We start from the raw sequence: 20137 nt of genomic DNA, 5'->3' as shown, positions 1-20137 counted from the left end.
TCCAGGGCCGGTGCTTTATCCACTGCGCCACCTAGCCGCCCCTGAATATTCACTTTTTAAAAAAAGTAATAAACATTTTTATTTATAGTTTTGAGTTTCAATTTTATCCCTCCTTGCTTTCCCCGCCTAGGTGGTAAGCAATCAGATATGGGTTATACATGTACAATTATGTAAAACATTACCACATACATCATTTTGTACAAGAAAACTTGAATAAAAGAAAAAATGAAAGAAAGTGAAAAATAGCATGTTTCAGTTTGTATTCCATCAACATCAATTCTTTTTTTGAAGGTGGATAGTATATTTCATCAATAGTCCTTTGGGATTGTCTTGGATCATTGTATCGTTAAGAATAGTTAAGTCATTCATAGTTCTTCATTGAACAGTAATACTGTCTCTGTGCACAATGTTCTCTTGGTTCTGCTCACTTCACTATACATCAGTTCATAAAGTCTTTCCAGACCTTTCTGAAGTCATCCTGCTTATCATTTCTTATAGCACAATAATATTCCATCACCATCATAATGCCATAGCTTGTTTAGCCATTCCCCAATTGATGGGCATTCCTTTGATTTCCAGTTCTTAGTCACCACAAAAAGAGCTGCTATAAATATTTTTATGCAAATAGATCCTTTTCTCTTTTTTTGGATGTCTTTGGGATATAAGCTTAGCAATGGTATTGCTAGATCAAAGGGTATGCACAGTTCTATAGCTCTTTGGGTATAGTTCCAAATTGTTCTCCAGAATGGTTAGATCTTTTCACAACTCCACCAACAGTAGATTAGTGTCCCAGCTTTCCCACATCCCCTCCAAAATCCAACATTTCCCTTTTTTGTTATATTTGCCACTCTTATAGGTGTGAGGTGATACCTCAGGGTTGTTTTAATTTTCATTTCTCTGATCAATAGTGATCTAGAGCATTTTTTCATATGATTATAGATAGCTTTGATTTCTTTGTCTGAAAACTGCCTGTTGAGATCCTTTGACCACTTATCAGTTGGGAAATGACTTGTATTTTTATAAATTTGACTCAGTTCTCTCTATAATTGAGAAATGAGGCCTTTATCAGAGATATTTGTTTCAAAAATTCTTTCCCAGTTTTCTGCTTCCCTTGTAATCTTGGTTACATTAGTTTTGTTTGTGCAAAATCTTTTAAATTTTATATAATCAAAATGATTTATTTTACATTTTGTTTTACTCTCTATCTATATCTTCTTTGGTCCTAAATTTTTCTTCTGCCCATGAATCTGATAGATAAACGATTCCATGCTTTCTTAATTTGCTTATGGCATCATTCTTTATGTGTAAATCATGTACCCATTTTGACCTTATTTTAGTATACAGTGTAAGATGTTGGTCTATAACTAGTGTCTGCCATACTGTTTTCCAATTTCCCTAGCAGTTTTTGTCAAATAATGAGTTTCTGTTCCAAAAGCTTGGATTTTGGGGTTTATAATATACTAGATTACTTTAGTAATTTACCATAGTGTGATTTGTTCCTATTCTATTCCATTGATAGACCTCTCTATTTCTTAGCCACTACCAGTTTGTTTTGATAATTACTGGTTTATAATACAATTTTAGATCTGGTACTGCTAGACTGCCTTCTTTCTTTCTTTTCTTTCTTTCTTTTTTTTAGTGAGGCAATTGGGGTTAAGTGACTTGCCCAGGGTCACATGGCTAGTAAGTGTTAAGTGTCTGAGGCTGGATTTGAACTCAGGTACTCCTGACTCCAGGGCTGGTGCTCTATCTACTGCGCCATCTAGCTGCCCCTAGACCACCTTCTTTCATAATTTTTTTCCATGGATGCCCTTTATATCCTTGAACTTTTGTTTTTCCAGATGAATTTTGTTATTATTTTTTCCAGATCTATAAAATTTTTGATAGTTTGATTCGTATAGCACTATAAACTTAGGATTGTCATTTTTATTATATTGGCTCTGCCTACCCATGAGCAATTAATATTTTTTCCAATTGTCTAGATCTGACTTTATTTTCGTGAAAAGTGTTTTGTAGTTCTGGTCATACAGTTCCTGGGTTTGTCTTGGCAGGTAGACCCCCAAGTATTTTCTATTGGCCACAGTTATCTTAAATGGAATTCCTCTTTCTATCTGTTGTTGTTGGACTTTATTGGTAATATATATTCACTTTTAAATAGGTATTATTTTGTTCCAGCTGTGATTTCGTTGATGTAGGGAACTCTTAAATGAAGAAATAACTCTCGACCTCTTCAGATCAGCAAATCTGCAATGAACAGTTTTAGCTCAAGTTTTGGGGGAGGAGGAGGGTTGTGGTACTGAGAAGTTCTTGCCCAAGGTCACCCAGTGAATCAGGTGAGCAGTGAGAGGCATGAGATCTCCATCCATTATGTCATGCTTCTAATACACATTTCCCTAGTTTATAGGCTAAATGGATCCAATTTAGTGTCTCCCCAGAAGTTATTTAGAGTTGAGTGCCTTATAATTGTTTGCTCACTATTTTTCTTTCTTAATAATGGATTTATTATTATTTTTGCTTGGTTTGGATAGTTTTAGTAAGATTTAACTAAGGATTTTTGTTCTAGCTTGGGCTTGTCCTTCTTATTTGGTACACTTTTGTAAGCCTTCTATGGTAGCTATAGATTATATCTAAAGCAGCTTCCTAGAATGGTAGTACTGACCTTCTGCAGAGAGATCAAGTGATCCTCAAAGAATCAGTTTCTCAATTTATTCATATACTTGTAGAATCAAAAGGGACCTCAGAGGCCATTTAGAATAGCCTCTGCCTGAATCATGGATCCTTTCTATGACAGTTCTGAGAAGTAGTCATCAGCTTCCATTTGAAGATTTTCAGTGACAGAAAACTTAGTACCTTGTGAAGGTAACCCATTCCACTGATGGACAGCTCCAATTATTTGAAAGTTTTTCTTTATGTTTCCTCCTTGCGTGTTCTAGCTGTTATTCCTGGTTTTGCCTCCTTGGCTCAAACTGAAGGAGTTTAATCCCTTTTGAAATAGCAAGACTCAAAGACTCAAAAAGCAAGATACTCAAAGACAAAAAAAAATCATTACTCATCTAAGTCTTTTGTTTCTCCCTATGGACTGACTTTGATTTCTGAAACCCTGCTGCTCCTCCTCCTTTGATCTCTTTCTGTTCTCATAATTTCAGATTTACTGATAGCACATTTCTTATAGGCAGGACACACTTGTATTCAGAAAAATAAGAGAATGTGTAATTACGTGATGAAAATAAGGCCACAGTTCATGGTATTTTATTTGATCTTCTTGAAGGTATTTTGTATTCTAGTGTACATTCTGAGTTCCTGGACTTTTATACTGAAGTGATTTCTATAATAGTTTTTGAAACAAGAAAAGCTAGGTGGTGAAATGGGCCTGGAATCAGGAAGACCTGAGTTCAAATGTGACTACAGACACTAACTAGTTGTGTGACCCTGGGCAAGTCATTTCACCTCTATTTACTTCAGTTTTCTCAGCAGTAAACTGGGGATAGTAATAACACCTGCCTCCTAGCATTGTCATGATGACCAAATGAGATAATTATTATAAAAGTGCTTAGCACAGTACTGGGCACAATAGTAAGCACTATATAAATTATAGTAGTTGTTTTTATTGTTATTGTTATTATTATTGTTAGCTGTGTGACTTCAGGCAAGTCACTTAAACTCTATTGTACTATATAGTTTCATCTTTTGTAAAGTGGAGATAACAATGGCACCTACTTCCCAAGGGTTTTTGTGAAGATCAAAGGAAGTCATTTATGAAGTGCTTAACACAGTGCCTACTAGGGGCTATATAGAAATGCCAGCTCTTTTTCTTATTATTTTAAAATTCAGTACCATTGAAGATTTGCTCCTTCTTTTCCTATTTACTGATCTGATACCTCCAAAGGAAAATAAAAGTCTCCTCTTTCCAACCCCTCTAATTTTTATTATTGCCTAGTTTCCCTGATGAGTTAATACTAAGTATTTTCTCTACAAAATCATTTAAATCAATTTAACCCATCACTCCGCACACAGAGTTTTGGTGTCATCTTCCACAGCTTGAGCAAGGATACTTATATCTTGTCTGTAAATATTAGAGATTGCTCATTTCCTTTGTTACACGAATTTCCTTTTTGTCTGACCTCTTTGAGAAGAGTGTTCTGTCTGCAAGTTATGGACTGCCTTGATATTAGACTCTAGTTTACTTAGGAGTCAAAGCAAGGATGTTGGAAGCCTTCATCATGATCTCCACCTACAAGATGTTGCAACATGAATTAAGAAATTTCCCAAGTTGTATTCTTGAGACAAGTGACATAGCTCTGCAATATATGTAATGGGTGGCCTCATTGGGATGTTGATTTGGTTTGTAAAATCAAGTGGAATCATATACTAATAGAAACTTAGAGTTGGAAGGGACACATACTTTATTGGAAGAATATATCCTCTTTACAATGTTCTATGAAATCTCTGACTGATGACAGATGGTGCTGATGGGTACTTTTCATAACACTCAAGTTCATTAAATATCTTAGGGAAACAGGGGTATCAGGGAAAGTTATTAGTGTATTAGGGCAGCTAGGTGGCATAGTGAATAGAGTGCCGGGCCTGGAGTCAGGAAGATCTGAATTCAAATTTGACCTCAGATGCTAACTAGCAGTGTGACCTTGGGCAAGTAACTTAACTGTTTGCCTCAGTTTTCTCATCTGTAAAATGAGCTAGAGAAGGAAATGGCAAATCAGTCCAGTGTCTTTCCCAAGAAAACCCTAAATGGAGTCACAAAGAGTCCTTCTGTTCTGACATGCCCAGGAGGGGGTCCACAATGCTCATTTTGTAACAGAGGCAGGAGTCAAGCCCGAGTTGAGCTTCCTCGCTCTAGGGCCAAATCTCTGTCCTTACAGTCACTTGTTTCTATTTACGATTCCATATGATGTTTTCTTCAAGATAGAAATAAAGTTATGCTTCATAATTCTCCTGGGAAACTGTTCATTGTCTATGAAATGCATCTCACCTCACCTCACCCATTTCAATCACAGTCTCAGGCTTAAATGTGGTATCTGAGGGATACTTGGGAATGTAGTTCCTTTGCTTCTGGCAATTCAGCTTTCTTTGACAGCATCCTAGACTTACAACCAGCATAGGTAGGTATTCAGTGTCAGTAAACAGGCAAGGTATAAGCAGACATCAGCAGGACTATGCTTTAGGGATAGGGATTAGAACTGTGATTTTATCAGTATAGGGAGCTCACAGGTGAGGAAAATTCCTCTACCAATATAGGTGAGCCCCTTCCCTGCAACGGCAGTGTTAGGAGAGAGCTCAAATTTAGCTTCAAACACTATCTGTGTGACCCTGAGGAAGTCACTTCACTTCTGCCTCAGTTTACATATATGTAAAATGGGGATAATAATAGCACCCGCCTCCCAGGATTGTTGTGAGGATGAAATGAGATAATGATTTCAAAGCACTTAGCACAGTGCCTGGCACCTAGTCAGCACTATAGAAATGATAATAATGATTATTATTATCATAGCGGTAATGTCAAATTCAAATAGAAATAGGGGCCACTAAACTGTGTTGGATCACTGTGGGCTGCACATTGGTGTTAGCCTGTAAATTAATTAAACAATCAATCTAGGAGAAATGAGGTCTTTAATAGGGGCTCCCGGCATCGCAAAGCAAGATGCTAGGAATACCCAAAGATGAGGGACTGAAGACAGGGTTTATATGGGGTAACAGAACAAGCGAACTTAATGTAAATGAACCTTTAACAAAGGGAGCTATGAGACTATCCTTTAGTTAAGTGTAGATGCTACAGAAACTACTTAATATAAATGGACCCTTTTACATAATAACCCAAAGTCCAGGGAGTAGTATGGGGAATCTTTGGGAGGGGATAGTTTATTTGGGGGAGATCCATAAGACAAGAGTCTGGAATTGACAAAGATTGGTTAGCCTGGGGCAGCTAGGTGGCACAGTGGATAAAGCACTGGCCCTGGATTCAGGAGGACCTGAGTTCAAATCCGGCCTCAGACATTTGACACTTACTAGCTGTGTGACCCTGGGCAAGTCACTTAACCCTCATTGCCCTGCCAAAAAAAAAAAAAAAAAAAGATTGGTTAGCCCCAGGCAATTCATTCACCTGGGAATGGGGAGTAGGTGGGGATCAGTCAGTTCTCAGTAAATTGCAGTTATCATTGGCTTAGTAATACAATATTATCTACATTTTATAAGATTTATTAATATTTTTATTATATTTTAAATATTTCTTAAATATTCCCCAATGACCCTTTTTTTTTGGTTTTGGTTTTGTTTTTGTTTAGTGAGGCAATTGGGGTTAAGTGACTTGCCCAGGGTCACACAGCTAGTAAGTGTTAAGTGTCTGAGGCCATATTTGAACTCAGGTACTCCTGACTCCAGGGCCAGTGCTCTATTCACCCCAATGACCTTTTAATGTGGTTTTGTCCTCACTTAGGAGTGTTGTGGGATGCATATAGTGGGGTGGGCTGAGGGACACCTGTGTTTATAGCATTAAAGATTAAATGGCTTGCCCAGAGTTACACAGCCATGACACATCAGGGACAGGACTTAGAACCAGGTCTTCCTGGATCCTCCCTATCATTTCCCTACATTATGGGAACTCAAAAGGTACAATAAAAAATGCAAATTAAAAAATCATTATTTGGAATCAGAGCTCTCCCTCTCAGTCTCCTCAGGACTCTGATTTCCTTTTGGATTCTCTCATTACCTAAAACCCACTTTTTACAAAATTTCCTCGAAGCAGATTATCTGCCCCCAAATAATTTGAGAGATGACTAGGAAGCATAGAAACAGACTTGAATGACCCATGTCTACATGATCGTGCTATTCAATACAATGATGTCTTCAATTTTTTCCTTGCAGATACTGCATGCCCGCTACGTGCTACAGGTATTACTAGAAGTAAAGAAGGTCTTGCAACAGTTACCAAATATTGTTCGCATATCATCCACCACATCCAAGGAATTAACAATCTGTGGTAAGGTCAAACTCTGAGCAGTCTCATAGAAACTGCTGATTTTGCACAGTTTTAAAAGGCAAAAGTTGCCCTGTATTAAGGGGAAAAGGTAATAATATTGGATTATCCATGAGGATAATTTCAACTTCCATTTTTCCTCTCTTGTTATATGTAGGAAATAAGCATGTGACAGAACAGGGATTTTCAAGGCACACGTTTTTCTAATATAGACAATCACTTATGTGCTTTCTTCTTTCTCTCCTCTTAACTCCATCAGCCCACTCTATCTTTCCTCAGAATTCATCTTCCTAGTACATGTCATTTCCCACTCAGCCTCACTTATTGGAATTGGACTCTATTATGCCCTGAGGAACCTCATCATCAGGTAACTCATATCCTGCAAGATTGCATCATCCTTGGTACTCACACCTTATCAGTAGTATTCTCAATAACTCCTGCCATTCTGATTGGAGGGCTGAAGGGTGGGGCAAGGAACTCTTCTCAAAGCCTCCATTTAAAGAAGACTCCCTGACCAGTCATCTCTTCCTTTCCTACCTTTATTTTCCAATCCCTTCTTTGGACTAGACTCCATCATTCCCTTCTCTCCTCCACTCTCACTCTTTTCAGATTCTTTTTGTGTATTGTTTCCCCCTATTTCAAGGGCATGGGTTGTCTTTCTCTTTCATATTTGTAATCCCAACACTTCTCACAGTTCCTGGCACAGAGCAGGTGCTTAATAAATGTTTGCTGACTGAATTTCTTATGTTGGTTATGTAGTTGAAGAAGGATCATTAAGATGGTTTTAGAAATTAAACTATTCTCAGCCTTTGATTGTTGCTGTAGCGTTTCCCAGTTGGTCTTTAGCTTTTAGGAAGAGCAGGAATATTTTAGAAATCTATTCCTTGTGGTGCTAAGTAATAAGATTTGAGATTTTGCTACAATGTAGGCAAGCCTGGAAGGATGTTGCTTCCAGATGCAGTACACATCATAGTTCATCATAGTTGGTGCAAAGCATGCCTGCAACTGTCACGGAATGGCTTGTGTGGAATAGCAATCCCAGTAACTGCTAAGCCTTCGAGTTATAAAACAATGATGGTTATTCTTGATATCAGGTGTCTTCCTTCTTTCCATTTTCTCCCTTTTGCCCTCCCTCCTTTTCTCCCTCCCTCCCTACCTCCTTTTCCTCCTTCCCTTCTTTCTTTCCTTCCTTCCTCCTTTCTTCTTTATTTCTTGTCTTCCTTCCTTCCTTTTTCTCTTTCTTTTCTCTTCCCTTTCCTATCTCCTCCTTCCTTTCTCTTTTTTCCTTCCTTTTTATTTCTTTCTTCCTTTCTCTGTCTTTATTTCTTTCTCCCTTCTCTTTCTTTCTCTTTAAAAACAACCCAAACCAAAACATTTCTCTTACTCCAGCAGGTGGAATAAGATTCGACCATCTAATTCGACCATTTCCATTGCTAGTATCTATTATTGGCTGCAGGGTTTTACTATAACAACTTGTACTCCGAGATGTGTGAGATGGGAAATGGGTGGCTCAGGTGTTCAGTGTACAGGGGTGAGAAGTTCATTCCCTGCCTTGATTGGATTGTTCATCATTATCACCAGGGATGCTGACTTCTACAACTAATCATGCTGTATTCCCATGGCAATGCAGCAGAGATTTAGTTCATGTGCTGTCCTGATTTGTCTTAGGGTGCCCAGTGTATTAGCGCAAATGTTATTTTCTCCTTTATTCTGGTTTGAGACAAGGACCAATGACACAGATAGGGATGCCTGCAAGATGAGAAGGTTTCTTTTAATTGTCTAAGCTGAATCTGTAGCTACTTCTCTTTTTTTTCCTCCTTGGGTAAATCGATCTGGGTAGAAGTGCCAGATGTCAGGTTACAACAACAACAACAGCAAAAACAACAACAACAACAACAACAACAACAGCAGCAGCAGCAGCAGCAACAGCAGCAGCAGCAGCAGCAGCAGTAATAGAAGTTCATATGCTAAGATTTGCAAAGTGCTTAGACTTTCTTGATTCCAAGTCTAGCACCCTATCCACTGTACCATTTAACTGCAGGGAAAGGAACTTTAGATGTCATCTAGTCTAGTCGTATAACTTTCCAAATGAGAAATGATGTCAGTGATGGCAGGACTTGAACATGGATCTCTACGACTCCAAAACCATTGTACTTCATGGCTTTTCATCTGCTCCATTCTTTTCATTTTACAGGTTAGAAAATTAAGGTCCTTATAGGTTAAGTGTCTTACCAAGGCAATACAGTTAGTTGGTGGCAGAGATAGGATTAGAGCCCAGTTCTCCTGATTTCCAGTCTTTAGCTAATTCTGCAGCTACTCTCTCAGCCCTTGTTATATATTTGTCTGGCTAATGTTTACTACCCTAGGACAGAGAGCTAGGGCTCATTAGAAGGCTACATTAATTCAAAGATCCCCATAATCTTGGCTATTCCTACCATACATGCTGATGAGAAAAAAATAACTCAGGAAGGCAGGTCAAGTGAGACTGACGCACACTTTTCCTCTCCTGATTCCTGTGCCCCCAAGAGAAGCCTGCTAGAGGCTGATGGAGCGACTCCAATCTGTGTCAACACAAGACAGCCTGATCTCCCAATCGTGATGGGGAGAATCTCCAGTGCCAAGAGGAGCAACCTTTCTTTTGACAACAGACCTTCCATCTTCTGCTGTTCCCGTCCCTTGAAGGAAGGGAAGAGGAAGAGGAAGAGGAAGAGGAAGAGGAAGAGGAAGAGGAAGAGGAAGAGGAAGAGGAAGAGGAAAGAAATATTGAAATAGGGCATCCTATCTGACTTTGTGCTTTCTATCTCCTGCTTGATCTTCAGCCTCCTCTGGGAAGAGACATGGTACCTTCCATTCAATGATCAACATTCTCACACCTGGTTATATCCTATATATACCAGTGATTCTGAGTCCCCATAGGTCATCATGGAAACCCCATTCCCCATCCCCAACAACTGGTTCCTTATTCTCTTCCTCCTCAACCCTCTCACCCCAAAGTCCCAAACATACTACCCAACCCTTCCACAGTGCCCTCTGGAATGTCTGTTCCATAGGGATCAAATTTCTCTTCATTCTAAATCTTTTCCTCTCCCACTCCTTCCATCTTCTACCCATGACATAGCCTTCATGGCCACCCTTTCCAGTAATGGCCATACCTTCATTCATTCCCTTCAGCTCACTTGACCAGGAGGGGGAGTTGGAATACTCTTTGCTCCCCATTACCACTTTCTCTCCCTGTCTCCATCACTCATTAATGTCTCCTCCTTTGAAGTCCATGCTATTCACGTCTACTACCTAATCAAAATCCTGGTAGCTATTGTCTGTAGACCTCTAGATCATTTCCCTTCCTTCCTCAACAAGTTCAGTATCTAGCTCACAATTTTTTCTCACCTCCCCAACTCCAGCATTCACCCCAGGAGGCTTCAATAGGCATGTTGATTCCACCACAAATATCCTAACCATTCAATCCCTCCTTAAACCTCCTCTACCTCTCTTTCAACTTTGCCTCATTGTACAGAAACAAAATTGAAGACATTTGCTGTGAGCTCCCTCTTCTTCCCACTTTTTCCTTCTTCCTCATTTCAAATCACTCAGATGCTTTCTGCCACTATCTCATCCTTCCTTCCTGTCTCACAGAGAGGTGACCCTGCTTCTTACCAAGAGTTACCCCTCCACCTGCACAAGGTATCCTGTTCCATCCTATCTACTTCAACAGATTGCCCCCTCTATCATTCCTACTCTATTATCATCAATATTCACATTGCAGAACCTACTCCTCCATCCTGCCTCATGTATACACAAATATGGTCATATCCTTGACCTTGCCATCACCCACAAAAGCACCACCCCAATATTTACGAGTTCTGAAATCCTTTTATCAGACCACAGTCTATTGGCTTTCCACCTCTCCCTCTGTCTTCTTTTACCAAACCCTGGTTGTTGTTGTTGTTGTTGTTTTGTGGGGCAATGAGAGTTAAGTGACTTGCCCAGGGTCACACTGCTTGTAAGCGTCAAGTGTCTGAGGCCAGATTAGAACTCAGGTCCTCCTGAATTCAGGGCTGGTGCTTTATCCACTGTACCACCTAGCTGCCCCTCAAATCCTATTTTTGTCCATACCATGATCTCCAATCCTCAGTGCCTCAGTTTTCTCTAGGCTACCACTCCTACACTAACCACTCTCTCCTTCCCCCACCCCATTTTGAGCCCTTGGTAAACCAATTCAACTCTACCCTATCCCCTTTTCTTGAATCCTGGCCTCCTAATATTGCTGATTGTGCCCTGCCAAGTCTTAGCCTAGTATGACTCCTACCATCTACTGCCTTTGCTCCTACATAGACACATGCTGCTTAACAAAGGTGGAGAAAATGGGACTATTTTTACTGGCTTCACTACAGTTATGTTACACAACCTTAATTAGGCCCTCCCTGCTGCTAGGTAATTTTCTACAACTCTTCTATCGACTCACTCTCCCACTGTCCACAGTGACTTTTCCAAACCTTTTCATTCTGCCTCAAACCCCTTTCCACCTTGCCCTTTCAGCTGAAAATTTTGCCTCATATTTTACAGAAAAATTGAAACCACTCACCACGAGCTTCTTCTTTTTCTTGCTTCCTCACTTCATATCACTCAGGTGCTTTCTGCCACTTTCTCGTTTTCACTTCTGTTCCACATAAAGGTGGCCCTACTCCTTACCAAGGGCCACCCTTCCACTTCCACAAATGATCCCATTCCATCCCATCTCTTTCAGCAAATTGCCTCTCTGTCATTTTTACTCTTTCATTTATCTTTAGTTTCTCCTTGTCTACTGGCTGATCCACTATTGCCTTCAAACATGCCCAAGTCTCCCTGATATTAAAAAAATCCTTCATTTTATCCTTTGTTTCCTGACAATTGCCATCCTCTCTCCTCTCCTTTATGTCCAAATTCCTCAAAAGGCATCTACCTTGAGTGTCTCCATTCTCTCTCCCCTCATTCAATTCTTAACACCCTCCAATACAGCTTCTGGTCTCATCATTCCACTGAAACTGCTCTCTCCAAAATTACCAATGATCTCTCTCTCTCTTTTTTTTTAAAGTGAGGCAATTGGGGTTAAGTGACTTGCCCAGGGTCACACAGCTAGTAAGTGTCAAGTGTCTGAGGCCAGATTTGAACTTGGGTCCTCCTGAATCCAAGGCCAGTGCTTTATCCACTGTGCCATCTGACTGCCCCTCCAATGATCTCTTAATAGTCAGATTCAATGGACTTTTTCCTTAATCCTCATTCTCCTTAACCTCTCTGCAATCCTTTATTTCTGTTGATCTCCTCTCCTTGCTCCTCTCTCCTCCCTAGCTCTTCTCTTACCTATTAGACTATTCTTCAGTCTCCTTTGTTGAATCCGCACCCAAATCACACCCACAGGGTTCTATTCTGAGCCCTCTTCTCCTCTTCCCATATACTACTTCACTTGGTGAACTCATTAGCTCTTGTGGATTTAATTACCATCTCTATAATGGTGATTCTCAAATCTACCTATTCTGCCCTTAGCCTCTCTGTCGACCTTCAGTCTCATATTTCCAACTGCCTTTTTAGACATCTCAAGCTGGATGTTGAGTAGATATCTTAAACTCAACATCTTCAAAACCAAACATATTAATTTATCCTCTAAACCCTTCTCCTTCCTAATTTCCCTAGTATAGAGAGTGTTGGCACCCTCCCAGTTGTTCAGACTTGAAACCTGGGTTTCATCTTTGATTTCTTTCTGTCTCTCACTCCCCATGTCCAATGTGTTGCCAAGGTCTGTTGATTTCACCTCTTTGACATCTCTTGGAGAAATACTGCCCCCCTTTTCCCTCTGATACTGCTATTCACCCTGGTGCAGGACCTCCTCAGCTCATGCTTATACTATTGCTGTAGCCTGTTGGTGGGTCTTCCTCCTGATGTTTTCTCCCCACTTCAATCCATCCTCCATTCAGCTCCCAAAGTGATTTTCCTAAAGCACATATCAGACCATGTTTCTCCATAAGTTAACAAATTCCAGTGGCTCCCTATCACTTCTATAGTCTAATACAAAGTGTTTGGTGTTCAAAGGTCTTCATACTGTATCCTTCCTCCCCTTCTCCCACACACAGCTTTCCAGTCTTCTTATACCTTATTCTCTACCATGTACTCCCTAATCCAGTGACACTGGCCTCTTTACTATTCCACAAACAATACACTACATCTCTTGGCTCTGGGCATTTTCTCTGGTTGTCCCCCATGGTCTTTCTCCTCATTTTTGCCAACTGGCTTTCCTGACCATCTTCAATTTCAACTAAACTCACATCTTCTACAGACATCATTTCCTCACCCCTCTTAATTTTAGTGCTATCCCTCATTTAAATATTTTCCATTTTTCTTGCATATAGCTTATTTGAACTTTTTTTTTTGCTTGTGGTATCCTCCATTAGATTGTGAGCTCCTTGAGGGCAGGGACTGTCTTTTGTCTCTTTTTGTATTCCCAGAACTTAGCACAGTGCCTGGAACATACTAGGCATTTAATAAATGTTTATTGACTGACTACTTGTCTTGGAAATTATTGGCTTCTGTTTTGGCTATGGGAGTAGAGCAGAAAGAAAATTCAACCTCAGCCTCTGAGGTAATGCAAAATTCTAGATAGGCAATTCACACCTTGATATCTAGGGTCAACAAGGGTAAGAGAGTTGTAGATAAAGGTGTTATTCTAAAGGATATACTCAAGAAGGTCAAAGCATAGCATCTGGGGAGAAGACAAAAGCAGTTACCAGATTGTAGGAGTATGGCATGGTGTGTAGGCAACTAGACTAGTTGGAGTAACCAAAGGAGAAGACTAGAGGTAGAGAATCAAATTCAGACAGAAATAATTTTGAATGCTAACATTAATTCAACACAGCAAGCAATTATTAAGCACCTACTAAGCTTAATACATTGTACTAGGTGCTGGGGATACAAATTAAAAAATGAAAAAAACAAACAAACAAACCAATCCCTGTTCCCAAGAAGTGACACCATCAAAATTTGTTATCCAGATGTTAAAGCAAAAGATACTGTGTAAAAAACCCGATGTAACCAAAATTATAAGGAAAGCAGAAAACTGAAAAAGAATTTTTGCAACAAATATCACTGATAAAGACCCTCCTTTCTCAAATATATAGAGAATTGATTCAAATTTATAAGAGTACAAGTCATTCTCCAGTTGATAAATGACCAAAGGATATGAACGGGCAGTTTTCAGACAAAAAAGAAATTAAAGCCATTTATAGTCATATGAAAAAATGCCCTAAATCACTATTGCTCAGAGAAATGCAAAATAAAACAGCTCTGAGGTACCACCTCACACCTATCAGAGTGTCAAATATAACAAAAAAGGAAAATGTTGGATGTTGGAGGGGATGTAGGAAAACTGGGACAAAAGCTAATCAATCTACTGTTGGTGGAGTTGTGAAGTGATCCAACCATTCTGGAGAGCAATTTGGAAATAACCCCAAAGGGGTAGAAAGCCATGCATACCCTTTGATCCAGCAATACTGTGGCTAGATTTATATCCCAAAGACATCCCCCCCAAAGAGAAAAAAGACCTATTTGTACAAAAATATTTATAGCAGCTCTTTTTATGGTGACTAAGAATTGGAAATCAAAGGAATGTCCATCAATTGAGGAATGGCTAAACAAGCTGTAGTATATGATCATAATGGAATATTATTGTGCTATAAGAAATGACAAACAGAATGATTTCAGAAAGGCCTGGGCAGACTTATATGAACTGATATATAGTGAAGTGAACAGAATGAGGGGAACATTATGCACAGTGACAGCAATATTGTTTGATGAAGAATGTGAAGGACTTAGGTATTCTCAGCAATTCAATGATCCAAGGCAATCCTAAACCACTAATGATGAAGTACACTATCCACCTCCAAAGAAAGAACTGATATTGATTGAACAAAGATTGAAGCATGCTATTTTTCACTTTATTTCTTTCATTTTTACTTTATACAAGTTTTCTTGTATAAAATGACAAAGATGGTAATGTTTTATATAATTGCACACATATAACCTATATCTGATTGCTTATTGCCCCAGGGAAGGGGTGAGGGGAGGGAGGGAAGGAGTGACAGAATTCAGAACTTGAAACTTTAAATAAAAATATTTATTATTAAAAAAAGATACTGTGTAAAATATAGGATATCCTGCAGCAGAAAAACAAGGCAAAATTTTCACCATTTTCTTATAGATAAATAACCTTACTGAGAATTTTATTTTTAGTGAAAGTATATCCTTATAATCTTTCCCGTGATATAACCAGTATTATTTTAAATAAAATTACAGTGCCAAACAGTTTCTTACAGTTAAAAGCAACTTTTTAGTATAAAACTTTTCAAGGTATTTTATGGACTATTAGAAGTGAATAAGGGCCTTTAGAACACTTCATTTTATGGATGTGGTGCAAACTGCCCCAGAAGGTAGTTGAGTGTTTACCCATGCATGGATCACACAGCTATGAGAGGGCAGAGCCAAGATATACCCAGGTAATTCAAGGAAAAGTCTAATGTTCTTTCCACTTTGAAATATATGGATTTTTTTGTTTTTTATCCTTAACAATAGGCCAAATTTGGGGGCAGCTAGATGGCGCAGTGGTTAAAGCACCGGCCCTGGATTCAGGAGTACCTGAGTTCAAATCCGGCCTCAGACACTTGACACTTACTAGCTGTGTGACCATGGGCAAGTCACTTAACCCCCATTGCCTAAAAAAACCCAAAAAAACAAAACAAAAAAAACAAAACAATAGGCCAAATTCAAATCTCTGAATGTTCTTCCTGAAGTTTGAGGAAATAACATTTTGGGTGGTGGTATATTTTAAAGAATAAAAAGGCCTTATTATCTTACTATTTTTAGAATGTTTGGAACCAGTCAACCACACACTCGCTCACCTCCCAACCTTCTGACACAGGTCCGAATGCCTCTCTCGTTTTACATCCATTTTCTCTTTTGTTTTCATATTTAAACCCTTGTTTATTTTTTTTAGAGGAGTGCTTCATTTTCCCTGATAATCTGAAGTGTGGAGAGGTTTTCTCCATTCTCTTACTTCTCCGAGGCAATTAGGTGACAGAATGGATAAAGCACTGAACCTGGAGTCCAGAAGACATGAGTGTGAACCCTTTCTCAGACATTTACTAGTTGGGCAAGTCACTTAATCTTTCTTAAGCCTCAGTTTCTTCATTTGTAAAATGGGGACAATAATAATAGTACCTAATGCACATAACCTAAAGTTATTATGAAGATCAAATGACATAATGACTATAAAGTCTTCTGTCAAACCTTAAAGCAATACTAGCAATTGTTATTTTCTTATAGGTGACTGACATACTTTGAACATAGATAATAGTCACTCAGCCACAAAAATAAAAATACTTCACTGCGTATGCAAAGGCTAGATATCCTATTTATTGGACATATTACAAATGAGATTCTTTTTCAGGCAAAGACTAGATAGCTCCTGACTTTCCTTCCAAATCCAAGGTTCTGTGATTTTGTGAGGTTGCATCCTTAATCTTAAATTTCTCACCTTGAGACCCATCTTTTCATCCATTTCAAGTCCTCACTTTTTGCCTGGATTATTGATAAAATCTCCTAAATAGTCTTCCTGTCTTCAGTTTCCTCTTCAGTCCACTGTGTAATGAACCTTATGTGGTCCCTTCTTTCCTTTTCTTTTTTTACCCCCATTGAGACACCAAAGGAAGAGATAAAGCTCTATATAGATGTAACCTGAGTCCCCAAACCTATTGATATGGGACTCTATCCTCTTTGGTGGGGATCAGTGCCCTTTGTCTGTAGTAGGAACAGGCTAGAATTGGTGATAGTGAGAGAGAAGAGAGCTCTGGTCTCTTCTGTCTCTGCAGTCACTTCAGGCTCTTCTGGCTTCCAGCTTCAAGAGAGAAGATGGGAAGAAGCCAACCCTATTTCAGGTTAATGAAAGAAAAGACTCTTGGAAGAAGCCAACATGAGAGGCTGACAGTCTCCTTCCTGCTCCCATCCCCAGCTTGCTATACTGGAGACCTGGGGAATTTCACCTTGGGTGAGATCTGGGACTCTTTTTCTCTTGGTTGATTTGAGTTACCTCACTCCCAGTGGGAAAGTTCCTTCACTCCTTATTGTCTGGTGTATATTCTCCTCTGTATACTTTCTCTGATTTCTGTTTTGCTATTGATTTGGATAATTGAGTTTCTTTGCTAATTGCTATGTGTATTCATTGTGGATCTTGTAATTGATGGGAAGAGAAGCTTGGGTTCCTGCTTCCTTCCAGTAATGAATAGCTATCAGAAGTTAAGCTTGAACCTGAAAATGATATCCCCCTAGACTAATTATTTTTAAGAGAGCTGATAGATATAATTATAGAACATGTAGTTTTGGAATTTTCTATAGAAAAATGTGAAATTGTTAGAAAAAATAAAGTGGTAAATGTAATAGCTGAAATAGTTATGAGTCATGAGGTGATTAATAAATGTTAATTGAATTGAGTTGAAGAAAAAGGAAGAAGGAAAGGGAAATTCTAAGCACTGACAGGTAGGTCAGGATGAATTTCTATGATCATAAGCAGTTTCTTGGTGACCTTCAGAAGTAAAGGACAAACATAAATGAGAATATGTAATAATAATAATTAATGATGATGATAATATAACATTTATAGAATACTTTCCTCATATAATAATAATAATAATAATAATAATAATAATAATAATAACCCAGTGAGGTAGGTAACACAAGCATTATCTTCATTTACAGATTACTGAGGCTTTGAGTGGTTGAATGGTTTATTGATGGTCATAGCTAGTAAATATCTGAGACAAGAGTTTTCCCAGATCATCTGACACAAAGTCTAGCCTCCCCTTCCTACTCTCCCTCTAATGCCACACTGACTCTCAAACTCTAAGAAAGCTAGCACCTGGCTTTGGAAACAGACTATGGAAAGCTTCAAATCCAAAGTGTTAACAGAGAAAAATGCTAATTAACTGAAGACAATTAGACAATGTCATTTAATGAGTTCATACCTTCAGTTGTGTGATACGATGAATGCTGTATCTTTCTTTCTATAGAATAACATTAAATAATGGTTTAAAATTTTCTTTCTAGGTGATATTCATGGGAAACTTGATGACCTTTTTTTGATCTTCTACAAGGCAAGTGATAGTTTTATTGCATATTTGTATTCTTTCTGGGGGTCAGTATTAAGACAGGTTTAAATATCCATTTTGTTAAGAATGTCGATGAATACACCAGTGAAGTTATATATCTCATAGGCAGTGAAGTTTGGTGGATAGAACATGTAACAAAGTCAAAAAGGGGATCGACTTCCCCCTCATACATTTGCTAGCTATATGACCCTGGGCAACTCACTTAAACTGGGGATAGAGGCAGCTAGCTAGCCTTGTGGATAGAGCACCTGGCCTGGAGTCAGGAAGACTCCTCTTCCTGAGTTCAAATCTGGCCTGAGATATTTACTAGCTGTGTGATCCTGGGTAAGTCACTCAACCCTGTTTGCCTCAGTTTTCTTATCTGTAAAATGAGCTGGAGAAGGAAATGGCAAATCACTCCATTATCTCTGCCAAGAAAAGCCAAATGGGGTAACAAAGAGTCTGACATGACTGAAACAGCTGAACAACAACAACAACAACAAACTGGGGATAATAGTAACATCTGCCTTACAGGGTGATTATGAGGTTCAAGTGAGATAATATATATATTAAGGCTCTGTATAAGTTTTAAGTGCCATATAAATGCTAACTATCATTATTATGTATGAGAACACAGCTGTATCTTATAAGCAGTGTAGAGTACTAAAAAGAAGTATTGAATCTGGAGTAAGAAGAACTTAATTAAATCTTGGCTGTACTTTGCATGGTTGTTTGACCAAGTTACAATTTCTTTGGGCCTCACTCTTTTCATCTGTAAAACGAGGGGTTAGATCTGTAAAATGAGGGCTCCCTTGCAGTTCTAAATCTTTTCTCCAAGGGGCTCACATAAGACCCTTGAAAACATAAACTCCTAGAGGGTGGGGGCTGTCTCTTTAATTTATTCTGAATCGCACCTTCAGTAACACCCACACATCCATTGACTCTGAATAAACTGCTTTCTAATGATTATGTTGATAATCATCATTATTATACAGAATTAGCTTTTTAGTCATCTATCCTAAGCTCCCAGATGTAAGGAATTTCTTACAATGAGTTCCAAATGGCTTTGCTCCCTGCCATGATTCACTATCTTTCAGCTCAGCAGTTTTCCTTAAAATAAAAGGAAACATAACAAAACAAAAGAACTCAAGAACCGAATGTGCCATGATTATTCCTTCTTGGGTGGCATTCAGTTGTATGGGGCAGCACACACTGAGGCTGTTTGGAGGGGACAATCTCTGTTTTCTTGTGAGACGGTAGTTACCAATGTGGATTTCACTTGAGTAAGACTGAACATAGATGAAAAATACAGAGGTGAGTTTAAGTTGCTATAATCTTTGCCAAATTCTTCACTTCCTTTCCTTTACCTCCCCTCTGAGTTGGTGGCACTGTTCTCCTCCCCCTTCTTCTTGTCTCCAAGGTACTGCGAGGAGTCGGTTGAATATCAGAATTGAATGTGTCCACAACTCTGATATGTCAGGAGGTTAGCACAACAAGCATAGGTGACTAACATTGATGACCGCTGTGTTTCACTGAGTATTTGTTAAATACTGTGTGGAAAAGAAGGGTCATTGTGCTTCTAACATCAGCGATGAAAATATTTTCTCATCTATAAAATTGGAGGATGGGGTCACATGATTGGCAAGATGTTGCTTGCTTTCTACAACCTCTCCGACCTTTTAGAAAAAAACCTCAAAAAAGTGGAAATACATGCCAAATAGAGAGTAATCAAACTGAATCCATGAGATTAAAAGACAGAAACGGTGTTCAAAGTAAAAATCTCACAGGCCATCTCTTACTGTATCCTGGGTGCATCTAGAACAAGCAAACTTAAAGGGTTCTGTTGGATGCTCTTGCCCAGTCCCCCAAGGCAGTGATTCTCTGAATTATAGCCCAGGAGTAGTGGGATTCTACTGATTCTGATTCTGCTGAGATAGCTGAAGGAAAGGAGATAAAATCCTTGTTTCGCTGGGGCAAGGGGGTGGGA

At 39.0% G+C, this 20137-nt stretch overlaps 1 protein-coding gene across 2 annotated transcripts in view; it reads left to right on the top strand.

The window, feature by feature from the left end:
• The window catches only part of PPEF1 (protein phosphatase with EF-hand domain 1), a 151802-nt gene that overhangs the window by 56220 nt on the left and 75445 nt on the right, over nt 1-20137 (top strand). For both annotated transcript variants that reach the window (XM_043996780.1, XM_043996781.1), the window contains exons 6-7: nt 6877-6991; nt 18110-18156. In XM_043996780.1, the coding sequence (XP_043852715.1) occupies nt 6877-6991; nt 18110-18156 (162 nt within the window). The remainder of the gene's footprint in view (nt 1-6876; nt 6992-18109; nt 18157-20137) is intronic.

Source organism: Dromiciops gliroides, chromosome 3, assembly GCF_019393635.1.
Source record: "Dromiciops gliroides isolate mDroGli1 chromosome 3, mDroGli1.pri, whole genome shotgun sequence".
Lineage (NCBI taxonomy): Eukaryota > Metazoa > Chordata > Mammalia > Microbiotheria > Microbiotheriidae > Dromiciops > Dromiciops gliroides.
The sequence above is the reverse complement of the archived record's forward strand: the minus strand, read 5'-3'. Positions and strand labels throughout refer to the sequence as shown.